Source organism: Hippopotamus amphibius, chromosome 7 (genome assembly GCF_030028045.1).
Source record: "Hippopotamus amphibius kiboko isolate mHipAmp2 chromosome 7, mHipAmp2.hap2, whole genome shotgun sequence".
In the NCBI taxonomy this organism is placed as follows: Eukaryota; Metazoa; Chordata; class Mammalia; order Artiodactyla; family Hippopotamidae; genus Hippopotamus; species Hippopotamus amphibius.
In genome coordinates, this window is record NC_080192.1 from 46,818,510 (window position 1) to 46,844,284 (window position 25,775).

Consider the following 25,775-nt stretch of genomic DNA (forward strand, 5'->3'; position numbering starts at 1 on the left):
TTCTTCTCTGGAGTGAGGAAGTGGTGTCCATTTCACCTGATTCACAGGGATTGAAAGCTGGCAAAGTAATCGCAGAAAGAAAATCAGTGGGGGCTGCAACCAAAATAAGGAGGAAGGCATCCCGGAGACGCCACTATCATGAGCGCGTGAGACTTAAAAGTGAGCAGTAAGCTTTCTTTAGAAAGGAAGACCTCTCTATTTCAAAATGGGCAGAGTTACCAAAAGACTTGTGGGCTTTTGTTCCATGCAGCTGGCCCTCTGCTCCTGTGCAGGTATTTAGCAAGCCTCCACCACGGGAGAGGGCGCGCACGTGGCTCCTGTGGAAGCGCCAGTCACTGTCCTGAGGCTGAGCCTCTCACCCACAGTCTGGTCGCCGGTTCCCTGACTCATCCCCTGCCCCACCCAGCGTGTTTTGCCTTTCCCACGGTTTCCTTGAATCTTCTGGGACAGATGGCCAGCTCTTGGAGCTGAAAAAGAGAAGGGGTGTCTTTCAGAAAGAGGAGTGCCTCTCCCTTAAGCAAAGCTGGCAGAAAAGCTGGCTCAGGTGGGTGGGGGCGGTAATTATTCACTTAGCAGTTCCTGATGCATTTAAAATCAGAGTCTTCCATGTAAAAAATTGATTCCTATGTAACTGCTACCTTTTTCCATTTCTCTGTTTAAATACACACACACACAACATTTATCACCCTTTTAGACCCAAATAGCTCAGATACCTCTTCCTGCTTGAAGCCTCTTTTTTTCCTCCCTCTAATCCTCTTTCGCATTTACCTGAGAGGCAGGATGTATCACCCCTTTCCTGTACTCTCACAGCACAATGTCAATGTCACAGTTACAGCACTTTTCATACTGTGCGATGGCTGTCTGGCTAGTCCACCGGACAGTGGATGCCTCAGAAAGGTCAGGAAGGATGCCAGGCTTCTCTTGTGTCCCAGCACTGTACTCAGAGCCTGGCAATAGAAAGTCCTCCACAGGTGTTTAAGTGAGTGAGAGAGTGAGTCAGTGAGTGAAAATGAACAAGCTGTTACAGAGCTCGGGAGCTGAATATGAGGAAGATCATCTCTACTGGAATGTTTTCTTAGAAGTGAATGGCCTGCCATGAAGGGACTAAGAACCTTTTTCTTCTTAACGTAATCTTGAGTAGCTTCTCTATGGTAGATAATTCCAGTGACTGCTCCTGAGAGCCAAGAATATCTACAATAAAGGGAAAAGTTCAGTAATTGTATAGGATGAGAAGCTTGAGATCTTACAACTCACTTCAAGGGAAGACTACAGCAGCTTAATTACTGTCATAATGCATTCAATGTTTGGATACAGTACGAAACACTCATTAAATGCTTTACAATTAATCTGCAATTAATTTAGATTCTTACACAGTTGTACAGAATAAAGTGCAGAAGTATAAATATACATGATGAATAATAAGCCATAATGGACTCTTAGGGTCTGGAATCCTCTAACAGACAATAGCCCATTTGAGTTTCTAGTTTCTATTGGAAGTCATTTAGGCATGTCTTAGATGTGCTTGGAGAAGAAAATAGTAACACTCTATTATTCCAAATAATAGCAAAAAAAAGAAAAAAGAAAAAAAAAAAACAAAAAAAACCATGATGAAATCCTGAGAGGAATTCAAATCTGCTTCAGTATGCCATCTTGACATATTCCCTGGTGAATGAGAAGCAATGTTTCTATTTACTCACCTTTCATTTAACAAATGTTGATTGAGCATCTATTGAGGGCTATATGTTTTCTAGTTGAAAAAGATGGTGGATGGAAATGTAAGTAACTTACCCTAAGCATAATAGACTGAAGCTCATGAAAGGAAGTGAGAATTTCTAACTTCTTACTTACTCGTTCAAAATAATGTCTTCCCAGGGACCACCATTAATGATTCTTGTGTTTGTACACTTTCCACTTTACAAAGAGGTTTCACATAAATATCTCAGGTAGTGTCCACAGTAACCCTTAGTGTAGGCAGGACTATTATGGGCCAATTTTGCAACTGGGGAAGTGAAATAAAGTATCCAAGATGACACTAATGGCGAGTTATTGAGCCAAGACCAGGACCAAGCTTCCTGGCTCTGAGTCTAGTTCTTTTCCCAGTTATTCTGCATTTAAACAGGAGGTCAGGCTGGTACAGCTAAACATGGCTTGAGAATTCAACTCTGGCAAAGACGTTATCAAGAGTCTTTCTAAAATGTGATCTCATTTATATTTGCATGGGGCTATCAAGAAATTGAAGGAATGAGATTGTAATCTTTGGCATCCATCCCTTCCTCCAATAATATGTCTCAAGGATTGACAAAGACTCTCCATTCACAGAATCCAGCCAAGAAAAGAGGGAGCCGTATATGGAACACTGTTGGTAAACTAGAAATCTCTGAAGCTGTGCTTCTTCAGGTTTTAAACAACCACCCATCAAAAATGCACTAGATTTTAAATCCTTGGATGCTGTTTAAGAGGCTCAACTGGCTGTTTAGAATCAGACACAAAAATCAGTGGCATATGTCCTTGAAGAAATGAAAACCAAAACACTTTTAGCTTTGCCAAGCAAAGTTTTTCCAAAAGTGTTCCTCAGAGTGAGGTTGGTATTTAGCATTCTCAAGTGAGCTATTAAGCCCTGGTGCAATATAAATAGATGTAACTTAGTGGCTGGTGACAGGGGAATTCCACCCATGTCTGTCCCTCTGCCTTCTCTCTATTCTATATTATGACTAAATGGACTCTAATAAATCCTATCAGCTCACAGGGCCTGGTAAGTGTAAGTATCACTTACCAGAGCCATTAACATGTTAGTGCCTTTTTGGCAGGTGGTCTTTTGCAAACTTTGAAGAGTTGTGAAGAAAGGAAAAAATTTCCAAAGGGTAAGTGATGTCATGCTATTGACTGAATTGTCTCACTGTTGAATTCATATGCTTGTTACCAAACTGAACTTGGGTCCATTCACCTAACATGAAGCAAAGCCAATCTACTGACAACGGGTGTGGTGAAGGAAAGTACAGTATTTATTGCAGGGTGCCAAGCAAAGGGAATGGGCAGCTCATGCTCAAAGATCCAAACTCCCCAATGGCTTTTAGGGAAGGGTTTTTTTAAGACAGTGTGAGGGAGAGGGTTGCAGGATGCTTTCTCAGCCTGTGCACAATGCTCTGATTGGTTGATGATGAGGTAACAGGGTGATGTTTCAGAAATCTCAATCATCAACCTTCTGGTTCCAACCAGTCTGGGGGTCTACGTGCTGCTGGTCATCATGTAATTAACTTCTTCCACCTGATGAGGGTTTTAGTATCTGCAAAATAATTTAAGAATATGGCTCAGGATATTATCAATAGCTCTTGAGGAGAAACTAAAGGTCCTTGACTTTGTTTTATGGATAAACTCTTATTTTTGTCTGCTTGACTGTTTTCCTTTGTTTCTGCATTTTCTCACTTCTCTGATTAAATTTGATCTTTGGAGCTCAGAGAAAGCCTAAGAGGCTAAAGCTTTTCTACAAAAAGGAGGTGAGGGACACAGGGGTGGTCTGCCCCTGGAAAGCCCCCTTCAGGATTCTGCTCAGTTTTATGTTGAAGTCTAGTCCCCAGTGTGATGGTATTTGGAGATCTGATTTGGGGGAGGTAATTAGGTTTAGACAAGGTCATGAAGACTGGGCCCTCATGATGGGATTAGTGCCCTTGTGAAAAGAGACACTAAAGAACTTGATTTCTCTATCTCTCTCTCCCTCCCTCCATGTCCATGCATTAAGGAAAGATCATGAAAGATCATGAGGGCGCAGCAAGAAGGCAGCTGTCTCAACTCAAGGATCCAGCCCTTACCAGACAGTGAGCCTGCTGGCACCTTGCTCTTAGACTCTCCAGTCTCCAGAACTGTGAGAAATAAATTCCTGTTGTTTAAGCCACCCAATCTTAAATTTCATATGACAGCCCATGCTGAATAAGATATGTATACAGTGGAGGTGGATTGATTTAACACCAGAAAACCTGGCTCACCTCTTCTCCTTGTGCAACCTCTTTGTGCCTCAGTCTCCTTATCTGCAGAATGGAGATCTATGAATAACTCCCCCTCACTCCCAGCATCACAAGGTTCTTGTGAGAACCCAGCGAGAGGAGGTTTGTAAACTGCCAACAGAACTGCTTTGTTGCTCTTCTCTTGAGGATCTTCAGATGCGTGACTCAAATAATATGTTGTTGGGAATCTGCCACTGAAGTTGAAATTGAAAAATTGTGTAGGAAAAATAAATAAAAATAAAAATGGAAGAAGAGATAGGTTAAGAGCTCTACCAAATGTTTTTACTTTTAAATGCTAGAGGTCTGAACCCATACATGTTAATTGTTTTATGTGAATTTTTATGGTTTGGCTGTTTGAAAAAAAAAATTTGATAGAGCTTTTTTGCGTTCCTGTATGAGAACTCAAGAAAAATCATTGTAATCCTTTGTTATATGTTATCTTATATTTTATAGTATTTATATTTTATATTATGTAGTATTCTTTGTGATACTTGGAAGCTAATTAAATTGATGTGCAGAATTGAACTCATGTTAGCACAAGGGGCACCGTGTGGCAGCATGTGCTATTTCAGCCCAGCTAGTATGCACTTCATCTCTTCCTTTTTTTTTAATGTTTTAAAAACTTAGAACAAATTTAGATTTAAAAAAAATTATGAAGCTAGTACACAGAATCCCCATAAACCCCACGCCTAGTTTCCCCTATGATTAACATCTTAACATTAGTATGATATATCTGTCACAGAAAATGAACCAATATTTATGCTATACGTTATTATTAACTAAGTCTATACTTTAAACTTCCTTAGTTTGTATCTAATCTTTTTTGGTGCCAGGGTCACCTCTAGAATACCACATTACATTTAGTTATTATGTCTTTTTAAGTTCCTCTTGGGAATTCCCTGGCGGTTCAGTGGTTAGGACCCGGTGCTTTCACTGCCGTGGGCCCAGGTTTGATCCCTGGTCGGGGAACTAAGATCCCGCAAGCCACATGGTGTGGCCACAATTTAAAAAAAAAAAAAGCTCCTCTCGGCTGTGACCACTTCCCAGACTTCCTTTGTTTTTGACAACCTCCAGAATTTTGAGTAGTACTGCTCAGGTATTTTGCAGACTGTCCCTCAGTTGGGATTTGTCTAATGTTCTGCTCATGATTAAAGTGGGGTTATGGGTTTTGAGAGGAATACTCTCACAGACATTTTAATCATGTGAATTTGGGAATATTCCAGTAGAAATTCAGAGAATTCTCTGGCATAAGGAAAAATCATTTGCTCTGAAGCAGCGCAGTCCACAGTGGACATCTAACAACTGGAGAAGTGCTGTAAATACAAAAAGAAACTTACAGCAAAGTCTATTCTAGGCCTAACTGATGCCAAGAAGCCACAGACTGTCACAGGTCTGTTTGCTCTCTTAAATCCTTTCATTCTAAAGTCTTTCAACACATCTCCTGCAGTAAGTTTTCGGTGGGGAAAAGACTTTCAGTTTTTTATGAATTAGTGGGAAAACAGTATTCATTTTACAGAAATACCCTTATAGGCAACATTACTCAACTAGATATCTGAAACCCCCATATTATCCTGAACATTTGTGAGTGAATAAGAACATGGGATTTAAGTGCCGAAAAGAACTCTTACAGCTTTGCTACTGACAAGTATTTACCGGTAGAAGAATCAAATTAATGGAGTCTCTCCTACACCAATCCCCTGGGATGTTATTTTAAAAATGGAGTGGCAACTCCAGTCTCCAGACCAAGGTTATGCTAGGACAGGCTGATACTACAATTCAGGAGAACCAAGTTTGAGTTTGAATCTAAGAAACTGGAGGAATCCTGAACTCCCAAGAATTAACTAGCTTATTTAATTTTCTATAAAGGCTGTGCTGTTAGTAAAAAGGAAAACAATTTTCCAAATATAGAAAAGATATAAACATTATGTAACACACATGCGTAAGCTCTCTCTGCAGTTTGGTTTTCACAGTTGATGGAGTGCCTCTGTGTACGTGAGTGTTCAGTTACTCAATCCCTTTATTACCCCGCTGTAATCTTTATTCTGTTCTCTATAACAATAATAGTTTATATTTATTTAGAGCCTATCTGTGCTTTACGTATTTTAATCCTATCTGTTGCAGATACTCACTGTCTTCTTCTATAACTGAGGAAATTGAGGCTTAGAGAAGTTAAGTAACTTGCTCAAAGATACATAAATAAAGTCAGGATTCAGGACCAAGGCAAGGTCTGTTTGGCTCCAAAGTCTCAGCTCCTACTGGGTTAAACTACCTTTGTGTCCATAAAGTATTTCAAAATGTCTTTTGTGTAAGTAAGGCACGTCTTTTCTTAATAGCTTTTATAATTTCCATCCACATGGCACGTGTTTAATCACATTTGAAAATAAGGAAAGGGAGAATTATTATTACCTACTGATGACCACTGTCAAGGTGGAAAAAATATCCGTCTCATCCTAATTGATTCATGAGCTAAAAAGAGTTCTGGGACCCAATTCCACTGTATGGAGGAGTCTTACCCCCACACCACCAAACCGTTCTCAGACACTAGCTGGGTGTCCAACAATCCAGCTCGATTCTGATACTATCTACTGGGAGACAGCTGCAGATTCCATAGGTTGAGGGCTCAGTCCTGCTCCCCACCCCCACTTCAGCCAGGTGCCAGCCCAGGTCATCACGTGTGCTTCTGACCTGCCAGCCATAGATTAAAGTTCCCCCCATACCCCCTCTTTGGGTTTGATTAATTTGCCAGAGTGGCTCACAGAACTCAGAGAAACATTTTACTTACTAGATTATATGTTTATTATAAAAGAATATAACTCAGAAACAGCCAGATGGAAGAGATACACAGGGTAAGGAGCAGAGAAAGGGTGCAAAACCCCCATGCCCTCTCCAAGGGCTGCCACTCTTCCCAAATTCCACGTGTTCACCAACTCACAAGCTCTCCAAACCCTGGATTCATTACACAGGCAAGATTAATTAAATTATGCCACTGGTGATTGAAATCAACCTCCAGCCTCTTGTCGCTCCCCAGAGATCACAGGCGGGACTGGAAGTTCAAACCCTCTAATCACAGGATTGGTTGTCCTGGCAACCAGCCCCCATCCTTTGGTGCCATCCAAATGTCACCTCATTGACAAAACAAAAGACACCTTTATCTCTCTCAGCACTTAGGGAATTCCAAAGGTGCCAGGAACAGGAGACAAAAATCAAATAAACATTTCTTATTGTAAATTACAGTATCACACGTGCCAACAGTAAGTTAAGGGAAGACCAGCCATTCAACAGCCTTGCTACCTGAAGCTAGAGCTGGAGTGGCTTGAATCTCCATGTCCTAAAATACAGCGTATTAAGGAAAATTTAAGGTATAGGAAGGTCAACAGGTCAGAAGATGATCACCATTCCTGAGAGGAGGGGACAGGCCATGCCTTGTGGGGGGGGGGGGCCACACTGGGAAACACCAGGGTCAGTCAGGAGGCAGAGGGAGAGGGAGGAACCGTGGGCAAAAGCCTTTATTGTGGTTTCCACGAAACGAACAGGTGGGGCAGGGGAAACGGGCTTAGGATTGGCTAGTTTAAGTAATTGCAGCAAGCTCTGGGCTATAGGGGCTGTCCTTAGCTGTCTGGTACATGGCCCTGGAGCAATTAGGGCAGGTGGATAGTGGCCCCAAGTATAAGAAAAGGAGGTGGCTGGGGTGTCCAGTCTGGATTGGCTGGCTCATATTTGAAAACCGCTGGTGGCCAAGTTGTTTATTATCTCTAGGAACTGGCTAACCCGAGGGGTTAGAGTCCCATGAGGGTCAGCAAGACCCCAAGATGTCAAAACATCAGAATACAGCAAATAAAAGATATAGTTGATACACTCCAGCTAGAGGATTTCTGGCTCTTCTAAGTTGGGATGGGCATACAAATCCACCCGTAAGCCAGGTAGAAATATGCAAAGCTAATTCAGCTGTAAACAATGGAGATGGGTCTTAATGCCCTTTAAGAGAACCCCTAATTTGCAGAGGAAGGAGAACAAAAACAAAGCAATGACAACTGGAAGATCAAATGCAACTATCTGAGCCTAGACTGGGTTACCTTAAAGGACCTGTCACAAGCTGGTGCTTCCCAAGAGGATACAGAAAGTTAGCATCCATCAAATATTACAAAGCAGAACTGCAATTATTTTTCTCAAATCCAGTTTATTAGCAAGCTACATTCTCTGTGCCAGTGTATGTAGTCTGCATGCATGCATGTGCACACGTGCACACACACAGAGCAATAGTTGGCCTAAATGTGAGCTCAGCATCAGACACCATCACCCCTCCCCCAACACACACCATATCACAAATGCTCAAGAGTCTGTGTTTAGTGGGTCCGAGGTGACCTGGCTGAAATAGGCCTTTTTGTTTTTCTCAAAAGCATTGACATACATTAAGACAAAGCGTAAAGTTAAACCTGCCAATTTTGACCTCACAGCTTCCTTAATAACAGAAGCAGTAGTTTCAAATGCAACAGTGCTGTTCACTCCAGGAAATGTCTTCCTCATGGTCATGGCAAAATCAAACACCACATTATCTCAAGTTCCAGCAAACACTTTATTCTCCTCAGTAATATCTCAAAACCCTTGGAAGTCAAAGCCTGGAAAAAGTCCTTCAGCAACAAATGTGAATGTTTTACAAAGAGAAGAAAGAAGTTGCAAGAGGATATAAGTTTCCGTTAACTGTATTTGAGTATTTTTCTTTGGTAAAGTCCCCAAACAAACTTGAATAAATTAGACACACTGTCGATAGAAGTAAAAGAAGTAGTCTGTAAAGAATATCCCGGCAAAATAAGGATCCGATGAACAGTCAGCTAAATCCTGTCAGGACAGGGGGAAAAGAAAAGAGAGGATGATTAACGTAAGAATTAATTGTAATTAGTTATTTATCTATCTATTTATTTATTTATCCATCTATTTATTTAATGGTCCATTTCTTTCTCACTGAAAAGAAAAAGAAAAAAAGGCAGCTTACCGGCGCAGCTACCCGAAAATGGTACGCGCTGTCAAAGAGTGGGGCCACAGGGAGGCTCCAAATGTGCTGATACCCCTAAATGTGAGTGAAAGAGAGACCCATTTCATAACGATATTTTACACTCAGCTGGAAAGAACATAGGCTGACAAAGTATTCCCTTGACTGCTGTAGGAGAGGTATTCATGGCAATAGCTTTTGATGGTGTTGCTGGAAAAGTCTGCAGCTTCTGAAGAATGCACAGAAGATGCTGAACAAAGCCCTGCAATCAGAGTCAGCAAAAGGCAACACTGGCCTGTGGTTCATGGCATCTCTCTCTTAGTGAGGAACAGAGGCTGTGCCACAGCTGTAGACACACTTCTTCTAGAATGGGGACAGAATTCTGAGGAGCTGGAAAACGTTACCTGTGTCATCTCCTGGGAGGCTTCTTGGTCGCTTTGCATGCCGTTGGCATCCCTTTTACTATGGAAACACATATTTCCAAGGGTGAACTGGCACTGGAAGACTATCAATGGCTCTGTTGTGCTTCAAGAGACAAAGGAAAGAAAGGGCAAATGGAAAAGCAGCTACCAGCTCCCACTAGGCTACATCTTGATAAGAAGAGGGTCTAATGGGAATATAACTTGGAAATCCATTCAAAGTTCCAAATAGGCATGTTATTACACAAAGCTCACGGATGCCAATACACTAGTTCATGTCTCATTATAACAGAAAGAAAACCTCAGATGACCACTGTTATGGACTGAATGTTTGTGTGATCCCCCAAATTTGTATGTTTAAATCCTAACCTCCAATATGATGGTGTTAGGCGGTAGAGCCTTTAGGAAGTGACTAGGTCATAACGGTGGAGCCCTCATGAGTAGGACTAGTGCCCTTATAAAAAGGAGCCTAGAGAGCTCTCTCACCCCTCCTGCCATGTGAGTACATAGAGAGAAGACAGCAACCTATCAACCAGCAAGTGGACTCTCAGCAGACACCAAATCTGCCAGTGCCTTGATCTTGGACTTCCCAACCTCCAGAACTGTCAGAAATGAATGTTTGTGGTTTAAGCCACCCAGTCTATGGGATTCTTGTTTTAATAGCCTGGAACTGACTAAAACTAAAGCTGAGATAACGTATGACAGTCTCTAAAACCTAATCTCACAACTTAAATCACCTCAACATCAGAACTTCTTATCTCCATAGATTTTAAAATAATTTTTGGATATATCCCTTCTCTTTTCACTGGCAGCTGAATTTGCTTCTATCTGAAGTTTCCGGGATTTCAGATTCTGATTTCAGATTCTGCTCTGGTTAGGTATTGTTTGAATCAGAGAGGCAAACAACACAGGTAGGGATGTGGGGGTGAGCCCCAAATTATAAGCCCTTAAAGCTATCAGAGTGGAAGACCTGCCAGAAAGAATGGTTCTTCTCTGGAGGCTGGCCCAAGAATCATCATCAAGAGGATGAGATCCATCTGTCTTTTTTTTTTTTCAAGTAATTAATTAATTCAATTGGCTGAGTTGGGTCTTCGTTGCTGCACGCGGGCTTTCTCTAGTTGCGGCTAGCAGGGGCTACTCTTCATTGCGGTGTGCGGGCTTCTCACTGCGGTGGCTTCTCAGTAGTTGCGGCACGTGGGCTCTCTGACTCTCGAGCACAGGCTCAGCAGTTGTGATGCAAGGGCTTAGTTGCTCCGCAGCATGTGGGATCTTCCCGGACCAGGGCTCAAACCCGCGTCCCCTGCATTGGCAGGCAAATTCTTAACCACTGCACCACCAGGGAAGTCCCGAGATCCATCTGTCTTTGGAAACAATCTTTTTGCACAAGTGGGACAACCTACAATCTTGGTTGAGTATACCACCTATGTTAGAAAAAAAATAATTCTTAAACTAAAAAGCCTGATTTAGTGATTCAAGATGACCTCCTGCCACTTCAGGGGATGTACCACTTCACTTATTTCCCTCCATTGAAGCTAGGAACAAATAAGGAAACGCTGTTCCAGGTTGCTCAGGGAGTGCTACAAAATAGTACATTTAGCTTTTGCTCAGCCTTGAAATATGGTGGGTTCTGAGTCATGGAATTTTAGCTGCCTGAAACAAACCTTTCCAAGGCAAGCAGTTGGCTTGTGTCATTAGCGCATTGTAGAAGCAAAGTGGGTGAGAAGAGTATGAAGTCTGAGTGAAACAGAGGAAGAGACAGGGTGAGGGTGGGGGGAGGAGGAAATGATGGAGAAAGATAACAGAGCTGGGGAAGGAGAAGGAGAGAGGGGAGGACAGAGGAAAGGGAAAGAAAGGGAGAAAGGAAAGGGAGAAGAGAGGAAATATGGAAGGGCCGAAGGAGAAACTAAGATCAAGAGACCCAAAATAAACACCATCTATCTTCTCATTGCATAATTTCTGCAAAAGCCTTAAAGTATCATGCTTATTTAAAATAGCTGATAAAATAGATTAGAGTGTTGTGATTTGGGGAGGAAAGGCAGTCCTAATACGAAGTGCGTGCTGTGTGCTTGGAAGGGGCAAGGTTCTTACACAGCTCATCTCACTGGGGAGGCAGGAAAGTGGTGGTTAAAAGGAAGGGCTGATTTGAAGTGCAGCGTCACCACTTACTTGCTATGAGTTTCGGGACAGCTTTTTGACCTCTCTAAACTAAGTGTTCCCGTCTGCAAAATATAAACTAGAAAAAAAATACCAACCTCGGAGGGTTGCTGTGAGGATTATATGACAGCAGTAAAGTGTAGAGTGTCTGGCGTGTAGTCCGTGCTCAGCAAATGGTAGTTATTAATTTCACTATTATTATCAGTGATCCTCACAGAGGCTCTCCTTGTTATGGTATAACATCAAACTCATCTTATAAATCGATAAACAGTAGCTCAGAGAGAATAAGCGGTTTCTCCAAGATTACAGCATTAGTAAGTGACAGAGACAAAATCTGAACCCTGGCCTGCCCACCTCCAAACTCTGGCTCCTTTTTGCCAACTCCCCCAGGGGAAGGGTGTGGTGTCTGCATCAGCATTGCTCCCAGAAGCTCACAAAAACGTGCAGCCCCCTATCCAGGGGCCAGGGCCACACTACTGCTCTAGCTCCCACCCGAATTCAAAGGGACGCAGCCAGGGGCAGTCTGAGAGTATCACACCCAGGGTCGCTGTCACTTTGTAGGTGTGAGGATACAACCCAGAGCCTTTCCATTTCCACTGGAGGGAGCCTGGAAGGTGGTCCCAGCCTTCATTTTGCAAAACCCTCCCTCAAACTGGACTACCTTTCCACCCAACCATTATTCTTTAACTGATAACTTTCCACCGCCTAACTTATTGATCAAGTTGTAAAGGAAATTCAGGAGTGTTATTCAAATAATGATAACAACAGGACTGTCTTTTACAGCGATACACTTACTTGATTTCCAGAGAGAATTTGACATTGGTAGGTGTGTACTTGTTAACAGGAACATGGTAATTGTAATTTCCAGACCTAATTACAGAAAAAAATAAAACCACAAATCAAAACACACAGGGAAGGGTTCAAAAGGCTTTTTTCTACTTTCTGTATACTATGTAAACTGTGACATATTCTATAATACGTAATAGATACAGAAAATCAAGTTTCACATGGCATAGTTTCATGTTTTTCAAAGACATACCTGTCAAATGTCAAAGTGATCTCTTTCAGATCTTACTATATATAAAATATACCACAGAGATTTACCGTTTGTTGAAACACACAGAAGAAATGACAGAAAATCAAATCCCAGACCAAATGCACAAAACTAAATGAATAGGAAATGACTGCAATTCCCCTTAAGCAGATACAGATTTCAGAAGACAAATGAGGCAAAGACCTCAAACTAACAATCCCTCTGGAAAGGAGAATTGGAAATAATAAATACCAGCTTTTCTACAGTAAATCACTCCCTTTTAGGCAACATTAGCAGGAAATATCATGTTCTTTCAGAACTGGAATCAACTAAAATTATTATAGTCCTAATTACCATTTAGTAATGGAGAAAACTGCAAGACAGAAATGTTATACAGCGATTCCTCCTGCCCTTGGGGAGGGATGCTTAGGGAAACGGGGGAGTTCTTTTGATTGATATTGTAATGAAAACTCTAGCAAAAAGACATATTGTATCTAATACAATTTCTTATGACCTGGACTTCCCTTGAATTATATGGAGAAATAACTTAAAACCAGATAAATGGGGAAAAGAGCCAATCATTTTAAATTCTCGTTAATGAATGCTAAACTGAGTTGTTAAAAATGAAAAAGCAAAATAAAAGCAATAGATCTGAATTGGGATCAGGAGGGCTTTGTCCCATTGGAGGAAGCTTAGATAAACAGAACTCGTTTCCTACCACGTGCCTCCCAACATCTGTGTGCTTTCCAGATATCCAGCTCCTTAGTAAGTATCCCCATCTTACAGCCAACAAACCGGTACACGGGGAGAATAAACATCTTGTCCAAGTGCTGGAATTTGAACCCAAATCATCTCACTCTTCATTCTACTGAACTAATTATGTCTGTTTCTGACTGTTTCAAGCTCAGTGAGCCTCACGTTTCGTAACGGCAAAATGGGGATAAAATAATAGCAACCTCATGTGATTTTGTGCGAATTCAATGAGATAATGAATGTAAAGGTCATAAACAAATCATAAAACACCATACAGGTTATTTTCAAAAGTCAGGACCATCAGCCTGAAGCCTAAGTTACACCAGGCTGAAAAAGAAATGAGGCTGAGAAGCCATAGGATTTGTGACACGGGTTCAAAATGCACAGCCTTGCCTCTAACCTAGCAGGCTTGAATATTAGCAGGCTCAACGAACGCAGTAAATATTGACCAAATACAGAAAAATAACTCCTCATTCTTCATGCCTACAGCTTGCATGTTGTGTTTGCTACAGCTTCTGTGCTTGCCCCCTATGCTTCTAGACGCATCGTTACCTCGATACAGGCAATACTCTAGAGGTGAACGTTGTGATAACTTTTGCAATACCTAGATTTTTTTTCTCTTAACTGAAAAGGTTAGGATAAGCTATATTTCTTCAACAATTAAAATAATGATATCCCTTGTCATTAAAATGTACAAATGTCAGCTCACGTGTAACTGGGAGCCATCAGTAATGTTTTTCTTTTCTATAAAATTAACTAACAGCTCTGTGCCTATGGTATGTGGCCTCAGAGAGTCAGCCACAGAGCTGCCCCCTAAGCTTTGTGCTTTGGACTTACCCATTAAACCAGGAGACTGTAATCTCTGGAGCTGTGGTTTATTGACATTTGCTAATCCCCATCATTTTATGATTCCCTCATCCACCATGTAACAAATGTGTTTTCACTTAAGGAGCAATGTAAGCACACATCGATTTTACCGTGTAGCGTCAGCTTTCATTCCAGTCTCAAAAACCCAGAGCCCTGAGTAAATTCCAGGAACAATCAGGGGATAATGGGGAGGCTTACCCACCCGCACTGGAGGCTTCTACTGCAATACCGACGATCTATTATTTGCTGGATTTCCATAATCTGAATAGAACTGATGGTTGTATCAATCCCTGAATTGAGAAGAAATAAAGAAAGTAAACTCTTCCGCAGAGAAAAAGAGCATTGTGCTCAGCACAGGCTCCAAACTGCAGAATGTGATATAAGGGTTTCCTAGATAAATGGATTCCATTTGCATTCAAATAGGGGGAAAAAAAGGAGAGAAAGGGGTGAAGGCTTTTGTTGTTATTGTTATTGTTGTTACAGTAAATTTTAAGAAAACTAAAACAAAATTAAATTAAATTAAAACAAAATACAAGTTCCAATAGATAGCCCCATAACATCCAAAAGAATTTCTGGATGATGGAAGTCCTACTAAATGGAAATTTATTGAAAATGGAGAGTGTAATGTGATACACAATCTGCCAATAAAGAGAGCTTTAAAAAAAATCAGAAGACAGAAAACCAACTAAAAATTTAGCAGAAAAATTGAAGAAGCGAGCAGGAAGTTTAAATAAATTATTAAAATCCATGAAGATCAACCACAAATGCCTAGCAGTATGCAACCATTTCTAAGGCCTCCTTAATGGTTAGGCTGGTATCGATTATAGCAACATAACCCCATGGGTGTTTGCGGCAGAGTGCGGCCCCTCTCCCTGTGCCTTACTCCAGCAATGCTTTCCCAGCTTGTTATTACTCTGCTGGGCTCCACAAAGCCAAAGAAGAGAGTCACTCAAACATATACTTACAGTCGCTCCTCCAGTCAAGGCTGGTTAGGGCCTCTCCTGCCAAGAATGGTGTGCTCCTGTCTCCTGAAGAGGAAAAATGTCCGTCAGTCTCGAAGCTTGTTCAGGTTGAGAAGAAACCCAGTGTGTGACCTAGTTTGTCTCTGTCAACTAAATGTCTCCCCACCCTTTCTCTCTGCCACCTTTCAATCCATCCAACCCTGTGCCATTTCTTACAGATCTCGTTTATTGTCGCCCTTCTCCAAAAAGCCAGCTGGTTCAGACTGAATTACGTCCTCCAAGATCTTATGCATGAAGCCCTAACCCCTGGTGCCTCGGAATGTGACTGTGTTTGCAGATGGGCCTTTAAAGTGATAATTAAACTAAAATGAGGCTGTGAAGATGGGCCCTGATCCAATCTTAATGGCATTCTTATAAGAAGAGGAGATTAGGACATGAAGAGGCCATGGAGCTGGGACCTTGTAAGGACACAGAGAGAAGGAGGCCATCTTCGAGCTAAAGAGTGAGGCCTCAAAAAACCAGACCTGGAAACACCTTAATCTTGAACTTCTAGCCTCTAGAACTGTGAGAAAATAAATTTCTGTTGTTTAAGTCACCTGGTCTGTGGCATTTTGTTATGGCAGTCCCAGCCGACTAAGACACCATCCCGGATTAGATCACTGCAGCGCACAGCTCTCTCCATCCCAATGCCAGGGCATGTATTATTCCTGAATCCTCTATGTGGCGATCAATCAGTGATATCTTCTCTATCACTATACCAAAGGGCCTGTTATCTCTGGATTGTTAACTTTTCATGCATGTTTGCCCTTTCTCAACAACTCCAGAACAGGGAGCCTCTATTAACATTCTTTGAATCACCTGTCACTCCAAGCATAATGTGATCCACACAGGAAAAAATCTAGCTTGAGGTAAAAATTCAGCTGCAGCCAGCTGAGGAAAGGACTCAAATCACTGGTGTGGGGCCAGAGCTCGCTTGTTGGGAAGGAAGCCAGGGGAGTGGTTATGACCCGTCAGAGCCAAAAAGGCATTTTATTATTATTATTCTTAATACTTGATTTTATTTATTTATTTATTTTTTAGCTGCATTGGGTCTTTGTTGCTACATGCAGGCTTTTCCTAGTTGTGCCAAGCGACGGCTACACTTCATTGCAGTGTGCGGGCTTCTCAGTGCGGTGGCCTCTCTCGTTGTGGAGCACGGGCTCTAGGTGCGCAAGCTTCAGTAGTTGCAGCACGTGGGCTCAGTAGTTGTGGTTCACGGGCTTAGTTGCTCCATGGCATGTGGGATTTTCTCGGACCAGGGATCAAACCCATGTCCCCTGCATTTGCAGGTGGATTCTTAACCACAACACCACCAGGGAGGTCCGGGAAAGGCATTTTTAAAAGCAATTTCGAAAAGGTAACCAATCAGATGACTGTTGTTAAGGCTATGGGAAAAAAAATGTATCTTTTTAAAGTGGATAGTAGAAGCAGTCATTTAGTGAGTTTCTAAGAAAACCTAACAAAAGAATTTTAAAGTTTTTGCAGTAATTTTTTTTTAATTTGCAGATTTTTGAAACTATATATACTCTTTATTGCAGTTCTTCATTTGCATAAACAATATCTATGTTTTTCAATATAATTTGGGGCAAAACCCAAAGACATTAACCTTATTTAACAAGAAACATAAGTTAATACAGTATGTGCTGCTTTCATGGGAAAGAAAAAGAGACAAGATCTAAAACAAGTTTCTGCACAGAATTTCAGGGTAAAAAGCAAAGCAACAGTGCAGACTTCTGGGGGTTAATCACTCCTAAGTATCTCTGCCCTGGTTAGTATTTCTCATACTAAGTGGAAGGGCTGGTTTACTTGTCTAGTCACCTAGCTGTGAGCTTCTGGAAAACTGCATCTTGTTTACTATTGTATCCCCACATAAGGCAATGCCAGGCTCAACTGTGGTGCTCAATACACATCTGTGGCAGGATGGAAGGAGAGTGAGCGAAAGAGGAAGGAAGAAAGGAGGGAAAGCCAATCGTATATCTCCTAGAAAAATCTTTCCTCTTCCACACTCAAAGGAGACACCCCTAGGGGATGGGTGTAGGGGGTGCTAGGAGTGGATGCAGGAAGCTGGGCTGCTTCATCCTGTTAGCAAATGGGAGTGAGACAACTTGAGGGTGAGGCAAGTTTCCTGAGAATCCTCCCCAATGCGATGCTTCCCTTTAAGAAGAAATGGACCTTGACATATGACGATTTTCCAGAAAATTGAATACTTATTTCTCTTTACATATGAACATATGTAGTGTAGTGTCTAAAAGGCCTCCAGATTTCTTGGATTCCTGCTATTCAAATAATAACTTTCAAGCACATGCCTCCTGCTATGAGTTTTGCTTATGATTGCTTCCATAGAAGGCTAATTTACAAGGCAAATACAGCATAAAGAGAAGGGGAAACCAGACTTCTCTATCCTGTCTGTTCTCTTTCCCTACCTTTTGTTCTATTTTCCTGCTGAATTTGCAGGAAAGAGGTCATTATAAAGACTGGCAATAGAACTACAGAGTTGCCTTACTTCTACAGAAGTGTGTTCCTGGGTTCCTGGAACACAGAGCCCTATGATAGGATTTAGCATCTAATGGGATAAAGTATTTTTTAATAGTAATAAAAAGGTGAAGTTGAGGAGAGAGAATCTTGCAGTTTAGAATTATGCAAATGGCTTCTCTGGGACTTCCCTGGTGGCGCAGTGGTTAAGAATCCATCTGCCAATGCAGGGGACTTGGGTTTGATCCCTGAGCCAGGGAGATCCCACACGCCTCTGAACAACTACTGAGCCCATGCGCCACAACTACTGAGCCTGCATGCTGCAACTACTGAAGCCCACCTAGAGCCCGCGCTCCACAACAAGAGAAGCCACCACACTGAGAAGCCTGTGCTTCTCAGAGTAGCCCCCATTCGTCACAACTAGAGAAAAGCCTGCACACAACAACAAAGAACCCCCACTAAATATTCATTAAAAAAAAATTTTAGAAAAGAAAATGGCTTTTCAAAGGCAGGATTGGAAATAACAAATTTGAAATCTCCTATAAAACACCTCCACTTTGTCATTTCTCTGAGGCAAGACTATTCACTTCTGAAAGGCTGGCTATTGGAAAACCATAAATTGTCCTATAGTCATACAGCGTGGCTCTCATTTTACAAGTGCCTTCCAGCAATATTCCCTTTAAACTTAATATACAATCCCAATGGTTTTCATCACAAAGTTGGAGATATATTTCACAATCAGCAGATGAGATCTCCCCATAAACTTAATTAGAAACTTCTGGAGAAGAGAGATTTAAGATGATGTCCAACCAAAGCATACCTTGTTGTAGTAGAATGTATGTATTGCACTATTCGTAAAACTGCGCTGATGGCTGAGTCACAATACAGCATCTTGGATGCTTTTTTCTTTCCTGATTGAAACAGACTCAGGCCAAGAAAAAGTCAATGAGCCCAACCAATCAATGACTGAGTCCTTTAACACAGGGAAACATTTTCTTTCAACCACTGGCTCTTCTCAGAGGTCTGGTCTCCAAATCTAAGTAAGCATGAATTATAGATGCCCTTTGCTTTTCGAAATTTTAAAAATCTTTACCAAATCTCTTAAAATCTGTGCAATTCCACTGATACTTTTTTCCCCATAGGCTCTTAGCTTTTTAATATCTAACTCTGCTACCTATTTAAATCTTTATTGGTTCCACAGACTAAAATCTACTCCATCACAGTTAGTTGTCAGAGTAGAATCTGAATATTTTGAAATACCCACTTTCCACTTCCTGTTAGTCTTACTCAAACATTTTATTAAGTGTGGGAAGAGGGGCTAACCTTTCTGAAAGACACTTTGAGCAACAAACTTAAGCTCAAAGGAAGAATAAAGGCTTGAGCTCAGCATGTCATAAAAAGGCTGATTTCCCTTCACTTATTTTACTAGTAGTCTTACTCCTCAGGAAAGAGGCTCATCAATGTGTCTGGGGCTTGGTAAACTATTAGATATTACAACCCATACCACTGAGAATTATTCTAACTATTTTTAAATTAAAAAAAATTTTATTCTTAAATTTGTAATCAGTTTTAAATGCCTCAGAAACATTTGGTTGAAAAGAGTATTTGCCTGGGGCTTCCTAGGTGGTGCAGTGGTTAAGAATCCGCCTGCCAGGATACAAAATTAATGCACAGAAATCTCTTGCATTCCTATACACTAACAATGGAAGAGCAGAAAGAGAAATTAAGGACACTCTCCCATTCACCATTGCAACAAAAAAGAATAAAATACATAGGAATAAACCTGCCTAAGGAGGCAAAAGATCTGTATGCAGAAAACTTTAAGACACTAATGAAAGAAACCAAAGATGACACAAACAGATGGAGGGACATACCATGTTCCTGGATTGGAAGAATCAACATCGTGAAAATGACTGTACTACCCAAAGCAATTTACAGATTCAATGCAATCCCGATCAAATTACCAGTGGCATTTTTCACAGAACTAGAGCAAGAAATCTTATGATTTGTATGGAAACGCAAAAGACCCCAAATAGCCAAAGCAATCTTGAGAAGGAAAAATGGAGTTGGTGGAATCAGGCTTCCTGACTTCAGACTATCCTACAAAGCCATAGTGATCAAGACAGTATGGTACTGGCACAAAAATAGAAAGGAAGATCAGTGGAATAGAATAGAGAACTCAGAGGTAAGCCCAAACACATATGGGCACCTTATCTTTGACAAAGGAGGCATGAATATACAATGGAAAAAAGACAGCCTCTTCAATAAGTGGTGCTGGGAAAATTGGACAACAACATGTAAAAGAGTGAAATTAGAACACTTCCTAACACCATACACAAAAAGAAACTCCAAATGGATTAAAGACCTACATGTAAGGCCAGACACTATCAAACTCCTAGAGGAAAACATAGGCAGAACCCTCTATGACATACATCAAAGCAAGATCCTTTTTGACCCACCTCCTAGAATCATGGAAATAAAATCAAGAATAAACAAATGGGACCTCATGAAACTTAAAAGTTTTTGCACAGAGAAAGAAACCATAAACAAGACTAGAAGGCAACCCTCAGAATGGGAAAAAATAATTGCCTACGAAACAACAGACAAAGGATTTACCTTCAAAATATACAAGCAGCTCATGAAGCTTAATACCAAAAAAGCAAATAACCCAATCCACAAATGGGCAGAAGACCTAAATAGACATTTCTCCAAAGAAGACATACAGATGGCCCACAAACACATGAAAAGATGCTCAACATCACTAATCACCAGAGAAATGCAAGTCAAAGCCACAATGAGGTATCACCTCACACCAATAAGAATGGCCATCATCACAAAATCTGCAAACAACAAATGTTGGAGAGGGTGTGGAGAAAAGGGAACTCTCCTGCACTGTTGGTGGGAATGTAAGTTGGTACAGCCACTATGGAAAACAATTTGGAGGTTCCTTAAAAAACTACAAATAGAACTACCGTATGATCCAGTCATCCCACTCCTGGGCATATACCCAAAGAAAACCATAATCCCAAAAGAAACATGTACCATACTGTTTATTGCAGCACTATTTACAATAGCCAGGATATGGAAGCAACCGAAATGCCCATCAATAAATGAATGGATAAAGAAGATGTGGCATATATATACAATGGAATATGACTCAGCTATAAAAAGGGATGAGATAGAGTTATATGAAATGAGGTGGATAGACCTAGAGTCTGTCATACAGACTGAAGTAAGTCAGAAAGAGAAAGACAAATATTGTATGCTAACTCACATATACGGAATCTAAAAATGGTACTGATGAACTCAGTGACAAGAACAAGGACGCAGATGCAGAGAATGGACTGGAGAACTCGAGGTTTGTGGGGGGCGGGGGGTGAAGGGGAAGGTGAGACGAAGAGAGAGAGTAGTACAGACATATATATACTACCAAGTGTAAAACAGATAGCCAGTGGGAAGTCGTTGTATAACAAAGGGAGTTCAACTCAAGGATGGAAGATGCCTTAGAGGACTGGGATGGGGAGGCTGGGGGGGAGTCGAGGGAGGGTGGCGGGGGAGTCGAGGGAGGGAGGGAATACAGGGATATGTGTATAAAAACATAGGATTGATCTTGGTGTACCCCCAAAAAATAATAAATAAATTAAAAAAAAAAAAAAAAACAGGCAAGCAACCCATGCTCAGGGTCAACTTTCCCTGGCTACCAGAAAGTTGGCCCGCTATTCTTGTAGAGACCCTCCTCTCTAATAAACTCTAATTCCTTGCAAAAAAAAAAAAGAAAGAAAAATCTAATGCATCAAAATTTTTGGAATGCCATTAAAGCAGTACTTAGGAGAAACTTATAGCATTGTATGCCAATATTAGAAAAGAAGGTCTCAAATCAATAACCCCAGTTTCTACCTTAAGAAACTAGAAAAAGGAGAGCAAGTGAAACCCAAAGTAAGCAAAAGGAAGGAAATAAAGATTAAGATGGAAATCAAATCAATGAAGCCTGGAAGCAACCTGAATGTCCATCAACAGATGAATGGATAAAGAAGACATGGCACATATATACAATGGAATATTACTCAGCCATAAAAAGGAACAAAATTGAATTATTTGTAGTGAGGTAGCTGGACCTAGAGCCTGTCATACAGTGTGAAGTAAGCCAGAAAGAAAAAAACAAATACTGTATGCTAACACATATATATGGAATCTAAAAAACCAGTACTGATGAACCCAGTGTCAGGGCAAGAGTAAAGACGCAGATGTAGAGAAAGGACTTGAGAACACAGTGGGGGAAGGGGAAACTGGGATGAAGTGAGAGAGTAGCACTGACATATATACACTACCAAATGTAAAATAGATGGCTAGTGGGAAGCTGCTGCATAGCACAGGGAGATCAACTTGATGATTGGTGATGACACAAAGGGGTGGAATAGGGAGGGGATATGGGAATATATGTATAAATACAGCTGATTCACTTTGTTGTACACTGGAAACTGGTACAACATTGCAAAGCAATTATATTCCAATAAAGATCTGAAGAAAGAAAAAAAAAGAATCCGCCTGCCAATGCAGGGCACATGGGTTCAATCCCTGCTCCAGGAAGATCCCATATGCTGTGGAGCAACTAAGCCTGTGCGCCACAACTATTGAGCCCATGTGCTGCAACTACTGAAGCCCATGCGCTTAGAGCCCATGCTCCACAACAAGAGAAGCCCCCACTCACCGCAACTAAAGAAAGCCTGCACACAGCAAAGAAAGACCCAACACGGCCAACAAAACAAACAAACAAACAAACAAACAAATTTATAAAAAAAAAAGTATTTGCCTGGCTTTCTCCTCTTTTGGATTTAGGAACCCTGGTGTTATATGATGCCTTGGACAGAGGGGAAAGATGGAGCAGCAGCAGAAGAGAAATGCCTTTTTTCAGACCCCCAGAAATATCCTGCCCTGGGGATGACATCTCAATGCTATAGGCACACAATGGAATATTACTTGGCCATAAAAACAACAAAATAATGCCATGTGCAGCAACATGGATGGATCTAGAGATTATCACACTAAGTGAAGTAAGTCAGACAGAAAGACAAATATGACATCTCATATGAGGAATCTAAAAAAACAGTACAGATGAACTTATTTATAAATAACAGAAAGAGACTCACAGACATAGAAAACAAACTTACGGTTTCCAAAGGGGAAACGGGGTGGGGAGGGATAAATGAGGAGTTTGGATTAGCAGATACACAATATTATATATAAAATAGATGAACAACAAGACTACTGCATAGTGTAGGGAACTATATTCAATATCTTGTAATAATGTATAATGGAAAAGAATCTATCATCTATCTATCACTTTACTACACACCTGAAACTAACACAACATTGTAAATCAACTATATTTCTACAAAAATTGTTTTAAAAAATGGCTATAGGCAAAGGGGAGGAGTCAGAGGGTGCTGAAAGGGCTTTCTAGATACCATACCATAGATACTTTCTGCGTCTTCTAAAGTTGATCCCAGGTGCAAGCACACACCAAGCCCAAATAAATGCAAACAGAATGGTGGGGACAGGGGACCCAGATTTCGATTTCAACTTTGCCCGTAAGTCACTGCAGAATCTGAAGCAAAGTCCTGAGCCTCTATTTTGTCAGCCATAAAATGTGTAAATTGGTCTAAATCAGAGATTCTCCTGACCCGGGACTTTGGAATCCCAGATGATTACATAAAGGGGTCTGTGGTGTTGACTGTGGACTTGAAAAAGTAACATCTGTCCCATAGATTTGTACCATTTTTCAAATGTTGCTGTTGGATTAACAAAAATAATTCGGTTAAAAGCTTAACTGAATTTATAGTTACATTCTCCCTCTACATACTTTCTCAGTCAGATAATTGTAAAAGCAAAATGGATTCATAATCTCGGGGTCAAAAAGTCAGGGTGCCACTGGTGCAGCTGCTCTCTGACCTTCTGACTCTAAATCCCCCAAAGCTTTCAGGTTTCCTGAAGGTGATAGTAAATAGAACATTTAAGTCCCTTCCAGTTTTTTAAGTACTTTCAAGTTGAAAGAGGGAATAACTTTCCCAGTGTGTCAGAGAGCCTGATAAAGCAGAACTTAAACTTTATTTTTAGCCAGAGAAGCTGATAGCTGTGTCTAGGAGGACACAGCCAGACATCTTGGAGAAAATCTCCTTTCTTCAGGAGTCTTATCAGTGTCTCTCACCGTTATGGAAACGTAAGATGAGCAGACACTCACTGTCCCAAAGAGGAGAGCAACAAACCTTCATATAGTTTGATAAGGGCTGCTCTTCCCAATATCCCCTTGATGCAAAGAGCTGGTTGCTATAGGAGTGAATTTGCTCGAGGGTCAAAAAACTTTTTTAAAATGAAGATTGGACCAGTTCCCAACCTCTTCCTCTTCAGGGTTCATTGCTATCCACCTCACACGGGTGAGATGGTCTCATCTGAGGGCTGCTCTCAGAAAAGGACATCAAGTATCCCCAAGGTGGACTCCCGAGGTAAGGAAAAGATGTACCAGCCACAAGGTTCCATGTGCTTTAAACAAGGGATGAAGGTTCTGGGGGGTTTTTATGACAGTAACGAATTTTTCTATATTTAAAACTACTGAGGATATGATGACTGAAACTAATTTCTTCCTTCAAATTGAACTTTTATCCTCACTCTATAGTGATGCATCTGTTCCCAAGTTCAATCAAAAATTGTTTTCATGAGAAAACAATAGAAGCATTGCCTCCTGTAGGTGTGGGGGAAAACTCTCCGTGCCTAAGATTCCTCGTTGGAAAAAAACGGGGATAACAACAGAGCCTACCTTTCAAGTTTGTGAGGACTAAAAGACTTAGTCATGTAGACTACTCATGACAGAGCCTTGCATACCGTAGTAACACCTCATTACGTGGTGTTACTGATGACGGTGATGACAATGACTTGTAGACTTATTTATTCAAGCTTCGAATATGAAATAATTTCAAAAGAAATTACATTTCTGCCCCCAAACTTCAACCACCGACCATAGTCTACGTGTCATTAGTCATTAAGGCTACTCAAAAATGTTTTGGTTCATCTTCTTCCAGGCACGTGTTAGGTCTGCACTTCACCAACCATTTTTTTTTTAATTTTTTTAAGCTCTTTATTGGAATATAATTGCTTTACACCATTGTGCCAGTTTTTGCTGTACAGCAAAGTGAATCAGCTGTATTTATACATATATCCCCATATCCCCTCCCTCCCACGACTCCTTCCCACCCTCCCTATTCCAGCCCTCTAAGTCATCACCCATCATCTAGTTGATCTCCCTGTGTTATGCAGCAGCTTCCCACTAGTTATCTATTTTACAGTTGGTAGTGTATATATGTCAATGCCACTCTCTCACTTTGTCCCAGCTTCCCCTGTGCCTCCCCACCCTGTGTCCTCAAGTCTGCTCTCTGCATCTGCATCTTTATTCTTGCCCTGTCACTGGGTTCATCAGTACCATTTTTTTAGATTCTATATATATGAGTTAGCATACGGTATTTGTTTTTCTCTTTCTGGCTTACTTTGCTCTGTATGACAGACTCTAGGGCCATCCACCTCACTACAAATAACTCAATTTCATTCCTTTTTATGGGTGAGTAATATTCCATTGTGTATATGTGCCACATCTTCTTTATCCATTCATCTGTTGATGGGCATTTAGGTTGCTTCCACGCCCTGGCTATTGTAAATAGTGCTGCAATGAACATTGTGGTACATGTTTCTTTTTGGATTATGGTTTTCTCAGGATATATGCCCCGGGGTGGGATTGCTGGGTCATATAGTAGTTCTATTTTTAGTTTTTTTTAAGGAACCTCCATACTATTTTCCATAGTGGCTGTACCAATTTACATTCCTACCAACAGTACAGGAGGGTTCCCTTTTCTCCATACCCTGTCCAACATTTACTGCTTCTACAGTTTTTGATGATGGCCATTATGACCAGTGTGAGGTGATAACTCATTGTGGCTTTGACTTGTATTTCTCTAATGATTAGTGACGTTGAGCATCTTTTCATGTGTTTGTTAGCCATCTGCATGTCTTCTTTGGAGAAATGTCTATCTAGGTCTTCTGCCCATT

The 25,775-nt window shown here is 41.0% G+C and overlaps 1 protein-coding gene and 1 long non-coding RNA gene across 2 annotated transcripts in view; one reads left to right on the forward strand and one right to left on the reverse strand.

The window, feature by feature from the left end:
* Window positions 1-8: 8 nt before the first annotated feature.
* Window positions 9-15,679, forward strand: LOC130857042 (uncharacterized). The gene is made up of 3 exons (XR_009054751.1): window positions 9-159; window positions 2,808-2,861; window positions 15,392-15,679. It is a non-coding gene; the product is annotated as an uncharacterized LOC130857042 (long non-coding RNA).
* The window catches only part of MYRFL (myelin regulatory factor like), a 126,134-nt gene continuing 109,106 nt past the window's right edge, over window positions 8,748-25,775 (reverse strand). Inside the window, 6 exon segments of the mRNA XM_057742277.1 lie at window positions 8,748-8,834; window positions 8,989-9,063; window positions 9,390-9,510; window positions 12,354-12,428; window positions 14,414-14,501; window positions 15,177-15,239. Coding sequence (XP_057598260.1) covers window positions 8,748-8,834; window positions 8,989-9,063; window positions 9,390-9,510; window positions 12,354-12,428; window positions 14,414-14,501; window positions 15,177-15,239 — 509 coding nt within the window.